Source organism: Mycteria americana, chromosome 25 (assembly GCF_035582795.1).
Source record: "Mycteria americana isolate JAX WOST 10 ecotype Jacksonville Zoo and Gardens chromosome 25, USCA_MyAme_1.0, whole genome shotgun sequence".
Taxonomy (NCBI): Eukaryota; Metazoa; Chordata; class Aves; order Ciconiiformes; family Ciconiidae; genus Mycteria; species Mycteria americana.
Genome location: NC_134389.1, coordinates 667,086 through 681,500, shown reverse-complemented (window position 1 = coordinate 681,500; position 14,415 = coordinate 667,086). Strand labels below are relative to the sequence as shown.

General features: G+C 60.0%; 2 protein-coding genes across 7 annotated transcripts in view; one reads left to right on the top strand and one right to left on the bottom strand.

Moving 5' to 3' along the window:
* The window catches only part of ZNF687 (zinc finger protein 687), a 30,248-nt gene extending 18,612 nt beyond the window's left edge, over nt 1-11,636 (top strand). For both annotated transcript variants that reach the window (XM_075525002.1, XM_075525003.1), the window contains exons 2-9: nt 1,306-3,572; nt 5,659-5,837; nt 6,408-6,584; nt 7,129-7,291; nt 7,582-7,878; nt 8,274-8,386; nt 8,734-8,875; nt 9,445-11,636. In XM_075525002.1, the coding sequence (XP_075381117.1) occupies nt 1,326-3,572; nt 5,659-5,837; nt 6,408-6,584; nt 7,129-7,291; nt 7,582-7,878; nt 8,274-8,386; nt 8,734-8,875; nt 9,445-9,918 (3,792 nt within the window). In that variant the 5' untranslated portion in view covers nt 1,306-1,325 and the 3' untranslated portion in view covers nt 9,919-11,636. The remainder of the gene's footprint in view (nt 1-1,305; nt 3,573-5,658; nt 5,838-6,407; nt 6,585-7,128; nt 7,292-7,581; nt 7,879-8,273; nt 8,387-8,733; nt 8,876-9,444) is intronic.
* A 553-nt stretch (nt 11,637-12,189) lies between these two features.
* PI4KB (phosphatidylinositol 4-kinase beta) overlaps nt 12,190-14,415 on the bottom strand; it is a 29,113-nt gene continuing 26,887 nt past the window's right edge. For all 5 annotated transcript variants that reach the window (XM_075525005.1, XM_075525007.1, XM_075525004.1 and 2 more), the window contains one exon: nt 12,190-14,127. In XM_075525005.1, coding sequence (XP_075381120.1) covers nt 13,946-14,127 — 182 coding nt within the window. In that variant the 3' untranslated portion in view covers nt 12,190-13,945. The remainder of the gene's footprint in view (nt 14,128-14,415) is intronic.

The window sequence follows — 14,415 nt, the reverse complement described above, 5'->3', positions numbered from 1 at the left end:
CTGTGAATCTCCTCGGAGCGGTTGGACCAGGCTGTAAGCTGCGGCCATTTCCCTGACGCGGAAGCTGTGCTGTCCGAGGAGCGGATTCGTGTCCTGCCGTGCCGTCCCTGCAGCGGGGAGGCAGGGCGAGGGCAGGGTGACGGCAGGCAGGCAGTGAGTGAGTGCTCCAGCAGCCTTGGCTTAATCTGCGGCAGCTGAGAGGCAGCGCCGAGGAAGAGGCGACTGCCAGGGCTGGCTCTCCGCGGGGCTGCAGGGTGTTTGCATTTACCCCTCACAGCCTCTGAGATAGAAGTTTCTCTTCTTGTTTTTTGCTTTTGCTGATTCATGTTAGGAGTAACCATCCATGCTAAGAGCAGAAGGCCCCAGGGCAGTGTACCCCAAGACCCCCCATCCCCTCCCGGCGGATCTGTTCCCCCCGGACAGACACACGTCCAGCTGCTCTCCAGCACGTGGGGCGTCCCCTGTCCTCCTGCCTAGCCAGATCCTTTGCCTGGTTATCCTTATAAATCAGAGTCTTTCCTGCTGTCTAAGCCACATCCCCTGGCTGCAGCTTAATCCTGGGATTTCTTACCAGTCTGCAGCGACAGGAGGAACATTATTCCCTTTGTCTCTGCCACAGCCATGTTTTGAAACCTGTTGCCATGTCTCCCCTCGGCCTCCCCTCTTTCTTCATCCTTTGCTCCACAACCCACGTGTTCGAGGTCTCTTATCTGAGTCTTCCTGTTACTTTCTGGACGCCTTCCTTGTGAGCCATGTCCTCGTGGGGCTGGCCTTGGGACAGCCTTGCTGTCATGGTGGGGAAGGACGGTTCCTGTGTCGTATCGAGTGTCCCCGACGGCTGTTCCCCTTGTGAGGCATTTGCTCTTTCTGCAGCTCTCTGGTCCCGACTCGCGTCCGCCTGGTGATTCATTGCAACCCGCCGATCCTCTGCCGCGGAGCTGTTGCCCTTCCTCAACTTGTATGTACGTGGGGAATTGCTCCGGCCTTGGGGCAGGGCTCTCCTTGCCAGGCTGCATCCTGCGGTCTCAGACGTCTCTCCCAGGGTGCTGGGATCCTTCTGATCCTTTCTCCTGTCCTGGCTGGGGATCAAAAAATTATATGCAAACAAATGAAGCGAAAAAGGTCGAGAAGCCCAAGGGGTGTGAGGCTGGGGTTCAAAGGGAAGGCGGCACGGGGATTTTGTGCTTAGCGTGGGGCTCAGGAGAAGCAAGTTCCCCCATCTCTTTCTCTGCTACGTGTCTCTGACGGCTTCGTCCGCGTGCCCAGGTCATGGTGCTAACGCTCCTTCTCCTTGCTCTGTTGCAGCCTCTGCCATATTCCCCACCATGGGTGACATGAAAACTCCAGATTTTGATGACCTTCTGGCAGCTTTTGATATTCCTGACATCGACACGAACGAGGCCATCCATTCTGGCCATGAGGAAGCTGACGCTCACATCAAGCAAGTCCCCGGGGAGCCGGGACCCCCTGACCACGTCCTCCCCCACACGGACATCACCGCTGTCAGCGTGATCGTGAAGAACACCGTCTGCCCCGAGCAGCTCGATGCCCTGGACGGGCGCAGTAAAGATGGGCACGTCATTGGGCCCCGCTTGCTGCAGAATGGCTTTGGGGCCACCGAGATGCCCAGGTCCCCCACCTCTAGGTCTGTGGAAGCTGTGGCATCCTCCAACGGGGAGTGTTGGGTGAAGGAAAAAGGCCCCAAAGCCCTGGATATCTTCTCCCATTTTAGCCCCGATCCCAACGAAGACAACGCTGCCAACCTGATTGACAGACCCCGGGAGTGTAAGCCGAAAGAGAAATCCCTCGCCGTGCCCTCCCTCTCCCCGTCCCCCACCCCGTCACTGGACTGCAAAGAGCCCATGGGAGAGAGTGCGGAGAACCTGCCCTCGGCTTTCCCGCAGTCCTTCGAAACAAGCCAGGTAGGGGGTGCAAACGGGTCCCCTCCTACCATCCCCTGCATCAAAAAAGAGGAGTCTGACTCGGAGGACGTGGGCCGCGAAGCCAGCCCAAAGGGTTTGGCTGCAGCCTTGGGTGACAGTCCCTTGGATCACCTGAAATCAGTCACTGTTCGCTACTCCACGGATGATTCTCCCATCACGTCCTGGCCCGGTTCTGACCCAAACCTCGACAGCAGCACCAGCAACCTTCCTGAAGTGAAACACTCGCCCGCCAGCCCCCAGGAGCCCTTCTTCAAGCCTTCCTCGCCGGTGGTACAAAGCCCCAGACTCCCCACTTCTCCAAAGCAGCTGGACAACATCACCCTCAAGGAAGAGGACGAAGTTCTGGAGAAGTCGATGGGAAGTCCACAGAGTATGTCCAGTGCTGAGGAAGAGGAGGAGGAAGAAGACAACAACAATGATTCCCCTTCTTCCAATTCGTCACGGCCCCTGAAAGTGCGGATTAAAACCATCAAAACATCTTGTGGCAGCATCACCCGGACAGTGACCAGGGTCTCATCAGATTCAGAGCCGGGCTCCACCAAGGGGTCGGCCGAGCACAGCTCTCAGGAGACCTCTCTTGAGGGTGCCGGCTTCTCAGCATCGGCAGAGAAAGAGGAAGGGATCGCGCTGGAGATGCCCAAGGAGAAAATGGAGCTCTCCAGCCCCTTGAAAACCATCGAGGGGCCAAAAATCGTCAGTGTTCAGCTTGGCAACGGCACCAAGCTCAAAGGGACCGTCCTGCCCGTCTCCACCATCCAGAATGCCAGCAGCGCCATGCTGATCGCTGCCAGTGTGGCTCAGCAAAAATCCGTGGTGCTGCCGGCAAAGACGGGTAAAGCCATGGCCAAGAACATCATCAACCTGGTGCCACAGACCCTGCCCAAAGCTGACACCAGGACCAACATCAGCACCGTGACGCAGACCACCACCATCACCACCACGGCCAACCAGAAAGTCAATGGCACCACAGTCGTGATGGTGCAGCCGCAGAAGCCTTCCCCTACCATCGCAGGCACGGTCATTTCCAGGAGCCAGTCCAGCCTCGTGGAAGCCTTTAACAAGATCCTCAACAGTAAAAACCTCTTGCCAACGTACAAACCCAACCTGAATCCTCCGGCCGACGCGAGCCTCGCTCTGCCTCCCTTCGGTTACCGCTGCCTGGAGTGCGGGGACTCCTTCGCCCTGGAGAAGAGCTTGGCTCGCCACTATGACCGGCGAAGCATGCGCATCGAGGTAACCTGCAACCACTGCACCAAACGCCTCGTCTTCTTCAACAAGTGCAGTTTGCTCCTGCACGCCCGGGAGCACAAGGACAAAGGCCTGGTGATGCAGTGCTCCCATTTGGTCATGAGGCCGATTGCTTTGGATCAAATGATCGGACAGCCGGACATCACCCCCCTGGTCTCGGTGACCTCCTTCCCCGCTAGCAAAGTGACAGGCGTGGCTCAGGATGCCTTGGCCACGGCCAACGGGGCTCAGGACCTCCCCATCCTGCCTCTGAGCAACAGCTCGGAGCAGACCAACTACAGCTGCTTCAGGTGCCTGGAGTGCAAGGAGCAATGCAAAGACAAAGCCGGGCTGGCCGCGCATTTCCAGCAGGCAGTGACCACGGGGACGACCAGCAGCACGGTACGTAGGCGGGAGGGCAGTGGGAGCTGGACGTTAGAGCCACAGCAAACCGTCCCTGGGGATGCGGGACAGAAGTGGAGGACTCTCCCAATGTGATCTAGGCAGCGCCTGCCTGCGCACGCCCGATTCCTCCAGATGTAGAACTCATGCAGGAAGGAAAACCTGTGAGCCGGGGCTAGGTTCATGCCCACGAGGCACTGGGCGGAGGGAAGGGAGGCGGTTGTCAGTTGTCGGCTGGTGATAAAGCTGCCCCGTGGGCGCAGGAGCCAGGGCGCGGCAGGGAGGGAAGAGCGGGTCCCCGACTGTTAGCGCCCTGCCTGCTGGCACCCGCTGCTGGACGTAGCCGTCCCCACGGAGCCATGTTAGAGCCGTGGGCGCCGCTTCCTCTTTTGCTGGCTTGAAGCACAAATGGAGGCTGGAGGAACCAGGGTGTGCATGTTGGGGTTTTTTTTTTTTCCTCCTCTTCAAGAGCCAACCGTGAGATCCCGGGCGCTTCCTGCTGCTGCCAACGCATCCTGGTTTGTTAGGGCAGGCAGCATCCAGCAAACAGACAGGATTAACGCTGCTAGGGGATGACCTTTAAAAGGCAAGGAGGGAAAACAGGTCCACAGAGGAGCCCTGTCCTCCCTGTGGCACGTCTTCACCTTTCCCTTTGTCCAGAGACGTTCAGGCCCCCCGGCTTCCTTTGCATAGAAGGAATTTGCTGTTTCCTGGTAACTCTGTTTGCTTCGAAGCTGCTGCTGTAGCCAGGACGCTGTTCAAATGCAGGTATTAAAGCCCTGCTGCTACAGGGGAGGGCTGCTTTCTGTTTGAAGGTCACCAGGAGCGCCAAGATTCACGTGCTTATATGGATTGTCCCGAGGAGCTTTCTTTTAACAGGGGAGGATTTCTTACTCCCATCCCTTCTCCTAGCCTTGGTGTCGATTGAGGGTCTGGGACGCAGTGAAGACGGGATATCCACACTAGGGCTGCGGCAGGAGCAGTGAGAGGGCACAAAGAGGAGGAGATCAGGGACAGGAGAGCTGGGGAAATCGCCCTTACCTCCCCGCAGGCACCTGCTGCCTGTGAATGCGGCAGCGTAATGTTTCTAGCTCAGAGAGAGCCCATCTGCGGGGAGCGCTTGAACTTGGAAATTCAACGTGAAGTTGCTGGCAGGGCAAAACCTGTTAACGGCCTTCACCTGCCAGAGTAGCTTTGTCCTCGTACCCAGCAGACAGACTCATCCCTAAACCAACACTGCCTACAAACAGCTTTTTCTTCCTTTAAAAAAAAGAGACCCAGAGGCTTTCCTCGGCACAGCAAGGGATGGGGATGGCTGAAGCCGTAAGCCTCCTTAATCCTCTTCCTCACCTGCCACCTTTCATCCCCTCTCCCTTCCTGACTTGCCCCCCTGTCCCTGCTCCATTTAAAGGCTGTCTTTACCTGCTGTTCCCTGTCCAATTTCTCGTTCCCTCTTGTTGCCCCACTGCCAAAATCACCCTTGGCTCTCTTGGCAGCGCTTCGGACCCCAGTCTGGGCACCGGCAGCGAGGGGAGCCCGAGGACAGCTCAGGGGCTGCTCCTTTCCTTCCTCACCCCGCCTATGCTCTGGTTACCGCATCTTTCAGGGCAGCTCCTATTAGAAGCCCTGTCCCGTTTCCTCGACTCCTTGTCAGCTTCTCCCCTCAACATCCCCATGTCCGTATCCTGGCGTGGAGTTGGAAATCGTTTCAAAACAGTTTTGGCAGCTGGTTTGACTACGCCCCCGCTCCCTCTGGTAAAACTCCCTCGCCGAGTGGCTGGTCCCCGGCTAACCCTTGGCACACGCTGCATCTGGGACCCATCTGTGATGAAAAGCCTGGAAAAGGCATCTTGTCTGCTTGTGAAACGCCCTCAAGAATTACCCAGCAAGCTGGCGCAAGCAGATTATCTCCTTAAAACGTGCCCTGCAGAGTCCCGGCACTTCTCTTCCCCCAGCGGCACGTGGCTTGGGGCTGCTTTGGGTGTTGCAGGTTGTTAGCCTGTCCGTCTGCAGAAGAGGCTTAAGAGCCCTTTTGTACACGTGGGTACGTGCCAGGCTGAAGCTCTCGATGCTCTTCTCCTCCCAGGTTTGTACAACGTGTCCCATGATCATGTCCAATCGCTGCAGCTTTAACGCCCATCAGCGGATGCACAAAAACCGACCTCCCCACGTCTGCCCCGAGTGCGGAGGGAATTTCCTCCTGGCGAACTTCGAGACGCACCTGAAGGAGGCCTGCCTGCACTTCTCCCGCAGAGTGGGGTACAGGTAGGGCACCGCGGCCTGCGCTCGGGGCAGAGGGACCTGGGGGGACGCCCGGGACCGAAGGGGAGAGTCCCAAGTCCGTGGCGGGTTTCCATTTTGCAGATGGGGCAGGAATCCACCTTCCTTCTCCCCAGCAGTGCTGGGTGCAGGGCTGAGGGTGAACCTCTCGCTTTACCCATTCTCTGGCTCTCGCCCCTTTAACCTCCTCCTGGGAGTTTTCTCCTCCTGGGACCTCCTGGCCACTGTTTCACCTCAGTCCTGGCTGGCAGCGTCAGACCCCCACAATCTCTCCCTGCTCCTTCTGCCGGGGCCCTGGATCCACCAGCGATGGGCAGGACTGGTTGCTCCAAACTGGACTCACCCCAGAGCCAAGAACTGGTTTGGATCCTGGTGTCCGTTGGGGCAGGGGCTCTTCCCAAGGCCCGTGGTCGGACAGGGAGCAGGCGCGGGCCCTCGTGCTCCGGTTTCTCTTTGCTGGTAGCGCTTGGTGTGCACCAGTCTCTGTGGCATGGCTGAGCTCCCCTGTGCCGTTTGTCCCCTGCCTCTTGCCTCCCGCTCTCCTCCGCTCTCCAGGTGCCCCAGCTGCGCTGTGGTCTTCGGCGGGGTCAACTCCATCAAGTCCCATATCCAGACCTCCCACTGTGAGGTGTTCCACAAGTGCCCCATCTGCCCCATGGCGTTCAAGTCGGCCCCCAGCGCCCACGCGCATGTCTACACACAGCACCCCGGCTTCAGCAACCAGCAGTCCAAGTAAGTGTTCCCTGCGAGCTGACGTCCCGACAGATCTCTCCAGAAGAGATCGCTCCTGACACGTGATAGGACGAGAGGAAACGGTCTCACGTGTCGCCAGGGGAGGTTTAGACTGGATATTAGGAAAAATGTCTTCACCGAAAGGGTTGTCCAGCACTGGCACAGGCTGCCCAGGGAAGTGGTGGAGTCCCCATCCCTGAAGGTATTTAAAAGCCGGGTAGATGTGGTGCTTAGGGACACGGTGTAGTGGTGGGCTTGGCAGTGCTGGGTTAACGGTTGGACTCGATGATCTTAAAGGTCTTTTCCAACCTAAACGATTCTGTGATTGTAAGAACCGGGAGCATCCTCGGTGGGTGGGACGTTGGGGGAAGAGCTCAGCACCACCATAGGGAGCTGCATCCATCTCCTTTGTACGTTCCACTCCCTTGGTGTGAGTCAGACCGTGCCCAGGGCTGCTCTCAACCCTCTTGCCAAAAGGGTTCTTCCAAGATTCTCTTGATCCAAACCCGGGCTGTGCCGACAGTGGTGTTTTTTCCTCCGACAGAATGATCTACAAGTGTGCAATGTGCGACACGGTCTTCACCCACAAGCCCCTGCTCTCCTCTCACTTCGACCAGCATCTGCTCAACCAGCGGGTCAGTGTCTTCAAGTGTCCGGACTGCCCGCTGCTCTTCGCCCAGAAGCGCACCATGCTGGAGCACCTCAAGGTAGTGCTGTGGCCGGGCTCGGCGCTCTGCGCAACCCGTCGATATTGGTATTTGAGAACTGTCCTTTGCCGGGGGCTGGATTAGGGCTCTCGGTTCATCACTGACGCAGCAGGGCCCTGAGATCTGGTTCCCTTGTCCCCCACACCCCTGTCCCAAAGGCTGAGGAGATGAGCCTGTCTGTGCAGGCTGGGGCCGGGGGGTGGGCAGGCTTTCCTTCTAGCCTGCTGCAGTCCTGGGGGGGAAAACCCCGGCCCCAGACAGCTGCCAACACCCTTGTTGTTGCTTGCCAGAACACTCATCAGCCCCAGAAGCCCAAGGAAGACCTGGCAAAGAAGGCGGCTGTCCTGCTCACGCCGAAGCAGGAGCCTGTCGAAACCCCCGTGTCCAAGATCTCGGAGGAGTCGTCGTCCTCCACGGAGGAGGATGAGCCCCCCAGCTCCCCGGAGCTGCGCAAAACCAAGCGAAGCCGCTTCCAGCGCAAGACGGTCAACAAGTCGAAGGGCAGCGGGTGGACGTGCGGCGTTTGCCACTCCTGGTTCCCGGAGCGTGACGAATACGTCTCCCACATGAAGAAGGACCACGGCAAGGTGAGGAGAAGGCTGGGGACTCCAGCTCCCGTTCTGCCGAGCCCTTGGAAACGTGGGCAGGGAATGTTTATGGCACAGAGCAGCGGGGCAGGGCACCCGGGTTCCTTGCTGGGCCGGGAGCCTGTTCCGCTGCAGTCTGGACATCACTTCTCCCCCAGGGACAAACTCGGTCAGGGTTGAGGTTTTGGGGAGCAGGGACGTTACCTATTCTGGTGAACTGCAAAAACTCATTAGTAAGATACTCATTAACCAAATGTGCAGCCGTGGGATGGGCAAGGAGAGGACATCCGAGGCAGCACCGAGTTCCCACGTCTGGCTTCTCCACTCAATGGGGAGCCCTGCTCTCCGGCCTCTCGGCTCCCCGTGCGGTACCCACCTGCCTCTCTTTCTTGCAGTCGGTGAAGAAGTTCCCGTGCCACCTGTGTGAGCGTTCGTTCTGCTCCGCTCCCAGCCTCCGGAGACACGTGCGAGTGAATCACGAAGGGATCAAGCGCGTCTATCCCTGCCGGTACCCACAGCACCTTCTTCTGGGTTTGGCTGAGAAAAGGGGTCTGGTTTAATGGCGGTGACTCTGGTTTCCTTCGGTCAGGCTGTTGTGGGGAGGATAAAGCTACAGATGGTTGAAGCGTGATGGGGATTGAACAGTCTTGGAAGTAGGAGGGAAAGATGGTACCGGGAAGGGCTCCGGGGTTTTATACCCTCCGTTGGAACATGGATGAGCATGTCTGTGGTTCGCGTCAGGGGTCAGGATGCCAGAGGCAAGCTTTCCCAGGGGAGCCGGGCCTGGAGCGGGCCTGGGGCTCGGCTCCTCGCTGCGGAGCATCGCTTCATTGCCTCCCTGCTCTGGCCCTGCAGGTACTGCACAGAGGGCAAACGGACCTTCAGCAGCCGGCTCATCCTGGAGAAACACATCCAGGTACGACACGGGATCAAGGTGACTGACCAGGCGAAGAGCCAGGAGGTCGTTATCGCCCGGATAGGGACCGGCACCACACAGGTACGAGGCCTCTCTGTCTCTCGGGGTGCTCGCAAAGGGCTGGGGCCTTGCAGAGGCTTCGGGCAGGGTTGAAGGCATCGCCGCGCGCCCTGATCCTGGTTTGCTCTTGCCTCCGCACGCCCTGCAGTGCTTGGGACCGGCAGCTCCCTCCCACCGTGAGGCCCAGCGCCTGCTGGGTGGGTGCGGGCCCCATCTGGGCACAGCTCGCTTAGCTCCTGCCTCTCCCTGCCAGCACGGCAGGGGTTGAACTTGGCTGGCTCAGCCTCTCGCTGTGCTGGGAGAAAATGCAGAACATCCCCTCTTGCTCAGCGCTGGCTTAGGAGCTGCCCCAGGCTGCGAGGGACGAAGGCGCCCGATGCGAGGGCTGCAGGCATTCAGGGGCCATTGTGGGAGCCCCTTGGCCGGGGTTACCAGCAGGGGCACAGCTCTTGGGGCCGGCCAAGGCCCGTTGGGCCTTTGTCCGAGCAAATATGTGTAGGAGCCCGTTGGGAAATCCCCGAGGAGGCTGGGTTATGCCAGGAGCTGCTCAAATCGGCACCCATTAAAGCTTATCCGAACCGTTCCCGTAGGTGTCCGGTCGGAAGCGGAAGCTGTCCTCGGACGAGGGCGACTCGTGCAGCGAGGAGCCTGACAGCACCACCCCTCCCTCCAAAAACCCCAAGGGCGACCGCAAGGCCCCCTTCCGGTGCCGAAAATGCGGTTACCTCGCCAGCAGCTCAGCCGACTTCCAGGAACACATCCCCCAGCACCGGACTGACGAGAGCTCCCACCAGTGCCGGGAGTGCGGGCTCTGCTTCACCTCCCAGGTCTCCCTCAACCGCCACCGCTTCATCACCCACAAGAAGAAGAAGGGAGCGAGCGAGATGGAGGAGCCGGGGCCCCGGAGTCCCCTGGAAGGAGGCGCCCAGCACGCGGCCGACGGCAAGCTCTCCTGCAAGGTGTGCGGCCGGTGCTTTGACAGTCAGCTCAACCTCAAGACGCACTTCCGCACCCACGGCATGGCCTTCATCCGTGCCAGGCAGAACGCGAGCCCCGAAAACTAGGGCCCCGGCAGCGGGGGAACGAGACGTGTATATAATCAGCACAGAGCTCTTTGCGACGGAGGCTGCTGGCGCCCACCTGGGCTCCCCCTTCCTCCCTCCCTCCTCCTGGGCAGCGTTTCGACGTGGGCTCGGATGAAGGAGCTGTGGAGAGAGACGAGACCCCGGTTTGCACGATCCGGCCTGACTCCGTGTGCCCGGCCGGCTGAACGGGCTCGGCCGGCGTCCCCCCGGGCCGAGGCGCTCGGCCCACCCTGGTTTGTGGGCAGGAGCCGGGGGAAGGCAGGATTTCGGCTGCCTTATTGTACAGGAGATGAGGGGCAGAGTCCAGACTTGCTGCCCTGCCCTCGGGGAGACCAAACGGTTTCCTCGCTGTTCGCTGCTCTGTCCTCACGCGGGGACGTGACCCGCCCCACAGCCACGCGTGTCTGTGGGGAGGGACAGTGGCCTTCCTCCCGCGGGGACGAGGACAGGAGAAACCTCCCACCCCGTGGCCAGTGTTGGCAGTCCTGAGTCACGGGCTCTTCTTTTACACCGCGGGTCCCTTCCCGGCCGCTCCGTCCGGGGAGGGGAAGGGGAAGGGAAGCCCGGCCGAGGCAGCGCAGCCCTCGGGGAGCGCCGGAGCTGGGCAGGACCTGGGGACCAGGGGAGACTTCTCCACCGCAGGACAGAGGCGTCTGTGCTGACAACAATGTCACAGCAAAATCCACCTTTTTTTTTTTTTCTTTCCCTTTTGAATGTTGCTTATTTTGTATTTTGCCGGGAGCTGTGGGGAGAAGCCGATTCCAGACTCGCGGCTGGTCTCCATCTTTGGGGAGCGATGCCCCAGCCCCTCCGCGGCTCCGCTCGCCTGCCAGATGCGCGAGGTCCCTCTTCACCATCACTTGCACTAACCCGAGGCGGCGCTGGCCTTCGGACGCTCGTCGCTTCGTGCCCCAGGACGGCCGCGCTTGGGGCCCCGGCTGGCAGCCTTCCCCGGGGAGGAAGAGGAGGAGATTTTCGTTTGGCAGCAGCAGAACAGAAGCCAAAAAAAGGCCTCTGGGCGAGGTCAGCGCGAGCCCGGTGGTGCCGTCACCCCCCCGGCACCACGAAGCTGCAGCGAGGGGGGAATCTCCCCACGCCCCGACCAGGATCCGTGCCGCCCGCTCTCCGGTTGAAGGGGCCGTGAGGAGGGAAAGCCGCTGCCGAATCCCGTTACAGACTGAAATGGTGACGGTGAGTCTTGGGGGGCTTTTCCCAGGGGCGCTGGTGTCACCCACTGCCACCCCCTCTTCCTGCCCAGCTCCGGGGTCGAGGGCTCTGCTACCGCCCGGCCCGCAGACGGGCTCGGCTCTCCCGGCTGCTCCTCTTCCTCCGCACTCTCCTTCGCGGGCGCAGAGCGGCTCCGGACCTCGGGGCCGGACCGAGCTCCCCCTCGGCCACTGTGAACCGCGTCCCTGCGCGCACGCGTGTGCGAGAGCTCGGCCCCGGCACAGCGGGGCCTCGCCTGCGCGGGGCTGTCGCCGCGTCCCCCCGTTACCTTTGGGGAAGGAGAAAAAAAACAGCCGGAAAAGAAACTTTCTACTTGTTCTGTTCGTTTAGCGCCTGTGCTTGGGGTAGGGTGTTCGTGTGAGTAATTATTTCAGTAACTTAACTTTGGGCTCCTTCTTATTTCCTTGTGAATAACCTCTAACACGCTGTGTAAAGTTGTATCATACACTAAACGTGACAAAAAAAACCAACCTACTGTTGTGATTTTGGGTTTTGTTTTGGTTTGGTTTTTGTTTTCTTCTTGTTTTCCGGGGTGGGGACAGCTGGTTTGCCGGGGTTGGGGTTTGGTTTCTTTTTTTTTTCCCCCTTTTTTTCTCTCCTTTTTTTTTAAGTGCAAGGGGGGGTAATCCTCCCCTCGCTGCAGGTGGATTCAGCTGAGGGCACACAGAGAGAGGGGGGGCTTGAAAATAAAAGGAGAAAAAATAAAAGCAACCAGCAGTTCCCCAGCCCCTGGGCCAGGTCCCCCCGGCGCTGAGCCCCCCGCCGCGTCCCCCCACCTTCGCCTCCCCGCCCCCCCAGCTGTATCGCGTGGGGCTGTGAACGTGTAAATGCTGTTTAATAATAGAGAAGAACCTAAAGTTTCTACAGTTTTAGAGGAAGGAGACAAAACAAATTGCTTTGTAATCTTGGTTTTCAAGCACTTCAGTGCCTTTAGAGCGACGTCTGTTAAAGCGGGCGGGGGGCGTCTGTCCACTGGGTTCGGGGTTGGGATTATGCTACATTAAAACTACGGGCACTGCAAGAGGCTCTCAGGTATCCTTTATTCTTGTAGTAATAATGCAATTAAACTTTTAGTGGTTTAACCCCTGCTGTGCCCTGTCGTGCTTACATGGCCCCGCGTGTGTCCGGGAGGGGTCCTGCGTCCCCCGCCCCATCACGACGGTGTTGGTCCTGCTCCAAAAGGGGGGTGGAAGGGGCTGAGCATCCCCCCCATCCCTGCTTCCCCAGAGAGGCCTCAGGGCTGCTCTGAGCCCCCTCCCACTGCGGGGGGACCCCCCAGCCCAGGCCTGTGATTGCCTGTGACCATGGTTTCAGGGTGCCCTTGGCATGGGGACCCCCCCCCAGTCCCTGATTAACTCCCCCGGTGGTTCCTGGCCACTGGCAGCCAGCATTTTAAAATAGAATTTTTGGTTTTTTAATGCTAAATAATCAACATGACAAATAATTAGTGCTAAACAAAGAGACCGAGGACATCCGGGGTTACAGGCCGGCACGCGGGAGGGGACAACGGAGGGGACAACGCTCGCGGGGTGTCACCATCTGACCAGCAGGACGTGCTGAGACTGGGGGGGACACGGGGGGGGTAGAGGGAGGGGGGTCGCTGCTCCTGAAGCAAAGAAAGGGGCTGGAGAAGGGGGGTGCAGGGCCCCCCGAGCCCAGGTGCCTCCGAGGTTAAAACCTTTGGGCTGCCATTTTCCCCTTCCCTGGGGCCGGCAGCGCTGGCTCCGTGCCCTCCCGCAGCCGCATCGGCCCCAGGAGGGGAGGGGGGGGCTGGGGGCACCCCGGGAAGGCACCGGGCTCCTTCCTGCCCTCCGCTCCCGTCCCCGCAGCGTCTCCTGGGCAAAGCCACCCCAGGGCTCCGCAGGAGGGGAACCCGCCCCTGCCCAGCCGCAGCCCCGGCCCCCGCCCGACGGTCGAGGCGAGGAAAAGCAGCCAGAAATTATTGCAAAAGGTGGGGAGGGAGGAGGGGAAGCTTCACAGTCCCAAATTCCTGGAACAGAGTCAAAAAAAAAAAAAAAAAAAAAAGGGGTGCTCGAAAGGAGCAGGAGGCAGCGCCGACACCCCGGGTGGGCACCAGCCTCCAGGAACCCCCACCTTGACGTACCGGCCGTGGGTGCTGTGGGATGGTGCTGGAGCGGTGACCTACGCTGGGTGGGACAAGAATTTCAGCTTTCATTAAAAGGTGGCAGCGGGGAGGGGAAAAGAGGGTGCGAGAAACAAAGAAAGGGGCCGAGTAATGCTGAGGCGGCGGTGGGGGAACATGCAGGGAAGGGGCCGCCGGGGTGCACCTCCGCTGCCTTCGAGGGGTACCAGCAGAAGGCTCAAGTCACTGCAGACGCCGAAGGGGGGGGAGGCCCCCAGGTCCTAAACATTTCATGAGATTGTGGGAGAGTTCACAGGACACCAACAGGCGTAATACTGACGGGAGGAAGCGGCAGCAGCGCGGGGGCAAGCGCTACCCCCCCCGTCCCAAGGCCCTTTGCTGGCTTTCACCCAGCCACCGCCAGACCCTGCGCTCGCATGGCAGCAACGGTTACCGCATGATCCGTTTCGCTTTGATTTTCACAAGTGGGTTTTTTCCTGCTTCGACCGCTTGGGTTTTTTTTCCTTGTTTCATTTTGTTGAGGAGTCTTGGCAAAAGCAGCCCCGGGAAGATGCTCAGCCTCAGCCTCCTTTTTACCGTTGAGGACCGAGACCTCTTCCCCGGGGGCAAAGCACGGCCTGGGCCGGGCGCGGTGGCGGGCACGGAGCTGTTCTGGGAGAGGGAGGCCCGCGGCCATCACATGATGCCGTTGGTGAGGTACTGGAAGCCGTCGTAGAGCTTGGTGGTGATGGAGCGCATGCTGCCGTCCACCATCTGCTCGATGAGCAGCTGCAGCTGCTCCTCCGTCATGTTCATGTGGAACCGCTCCTTCAGGTTGCGGATGGTGGATGAGCCATGGAAGCAGGGGAGCTGCGACCCTGCAGGGAGGGAGGAACAGGCTTTGGCACGCCGAGGCTGGTTTCTGGCACGGGGATTCCCCCGGCGTTGCCAGGCGGCGTCAGGGTTGGTCAGCACCTGCTGCCCCAGAGGACGCCACCACCGCAGAGGACACTGCCGCGTTTACGGCCTGTTCCCACACCGCCGGAATGGCAACCCCCTTCCCTTGGGTGTGTTTTAGGCTTCCCCGGAGCACAACGGTGCTCGGCCATCACCACAGGCACGTTTCTGCTCCCTTCCTGCTCCGCGGCACAGGCCGGGTACCCCCA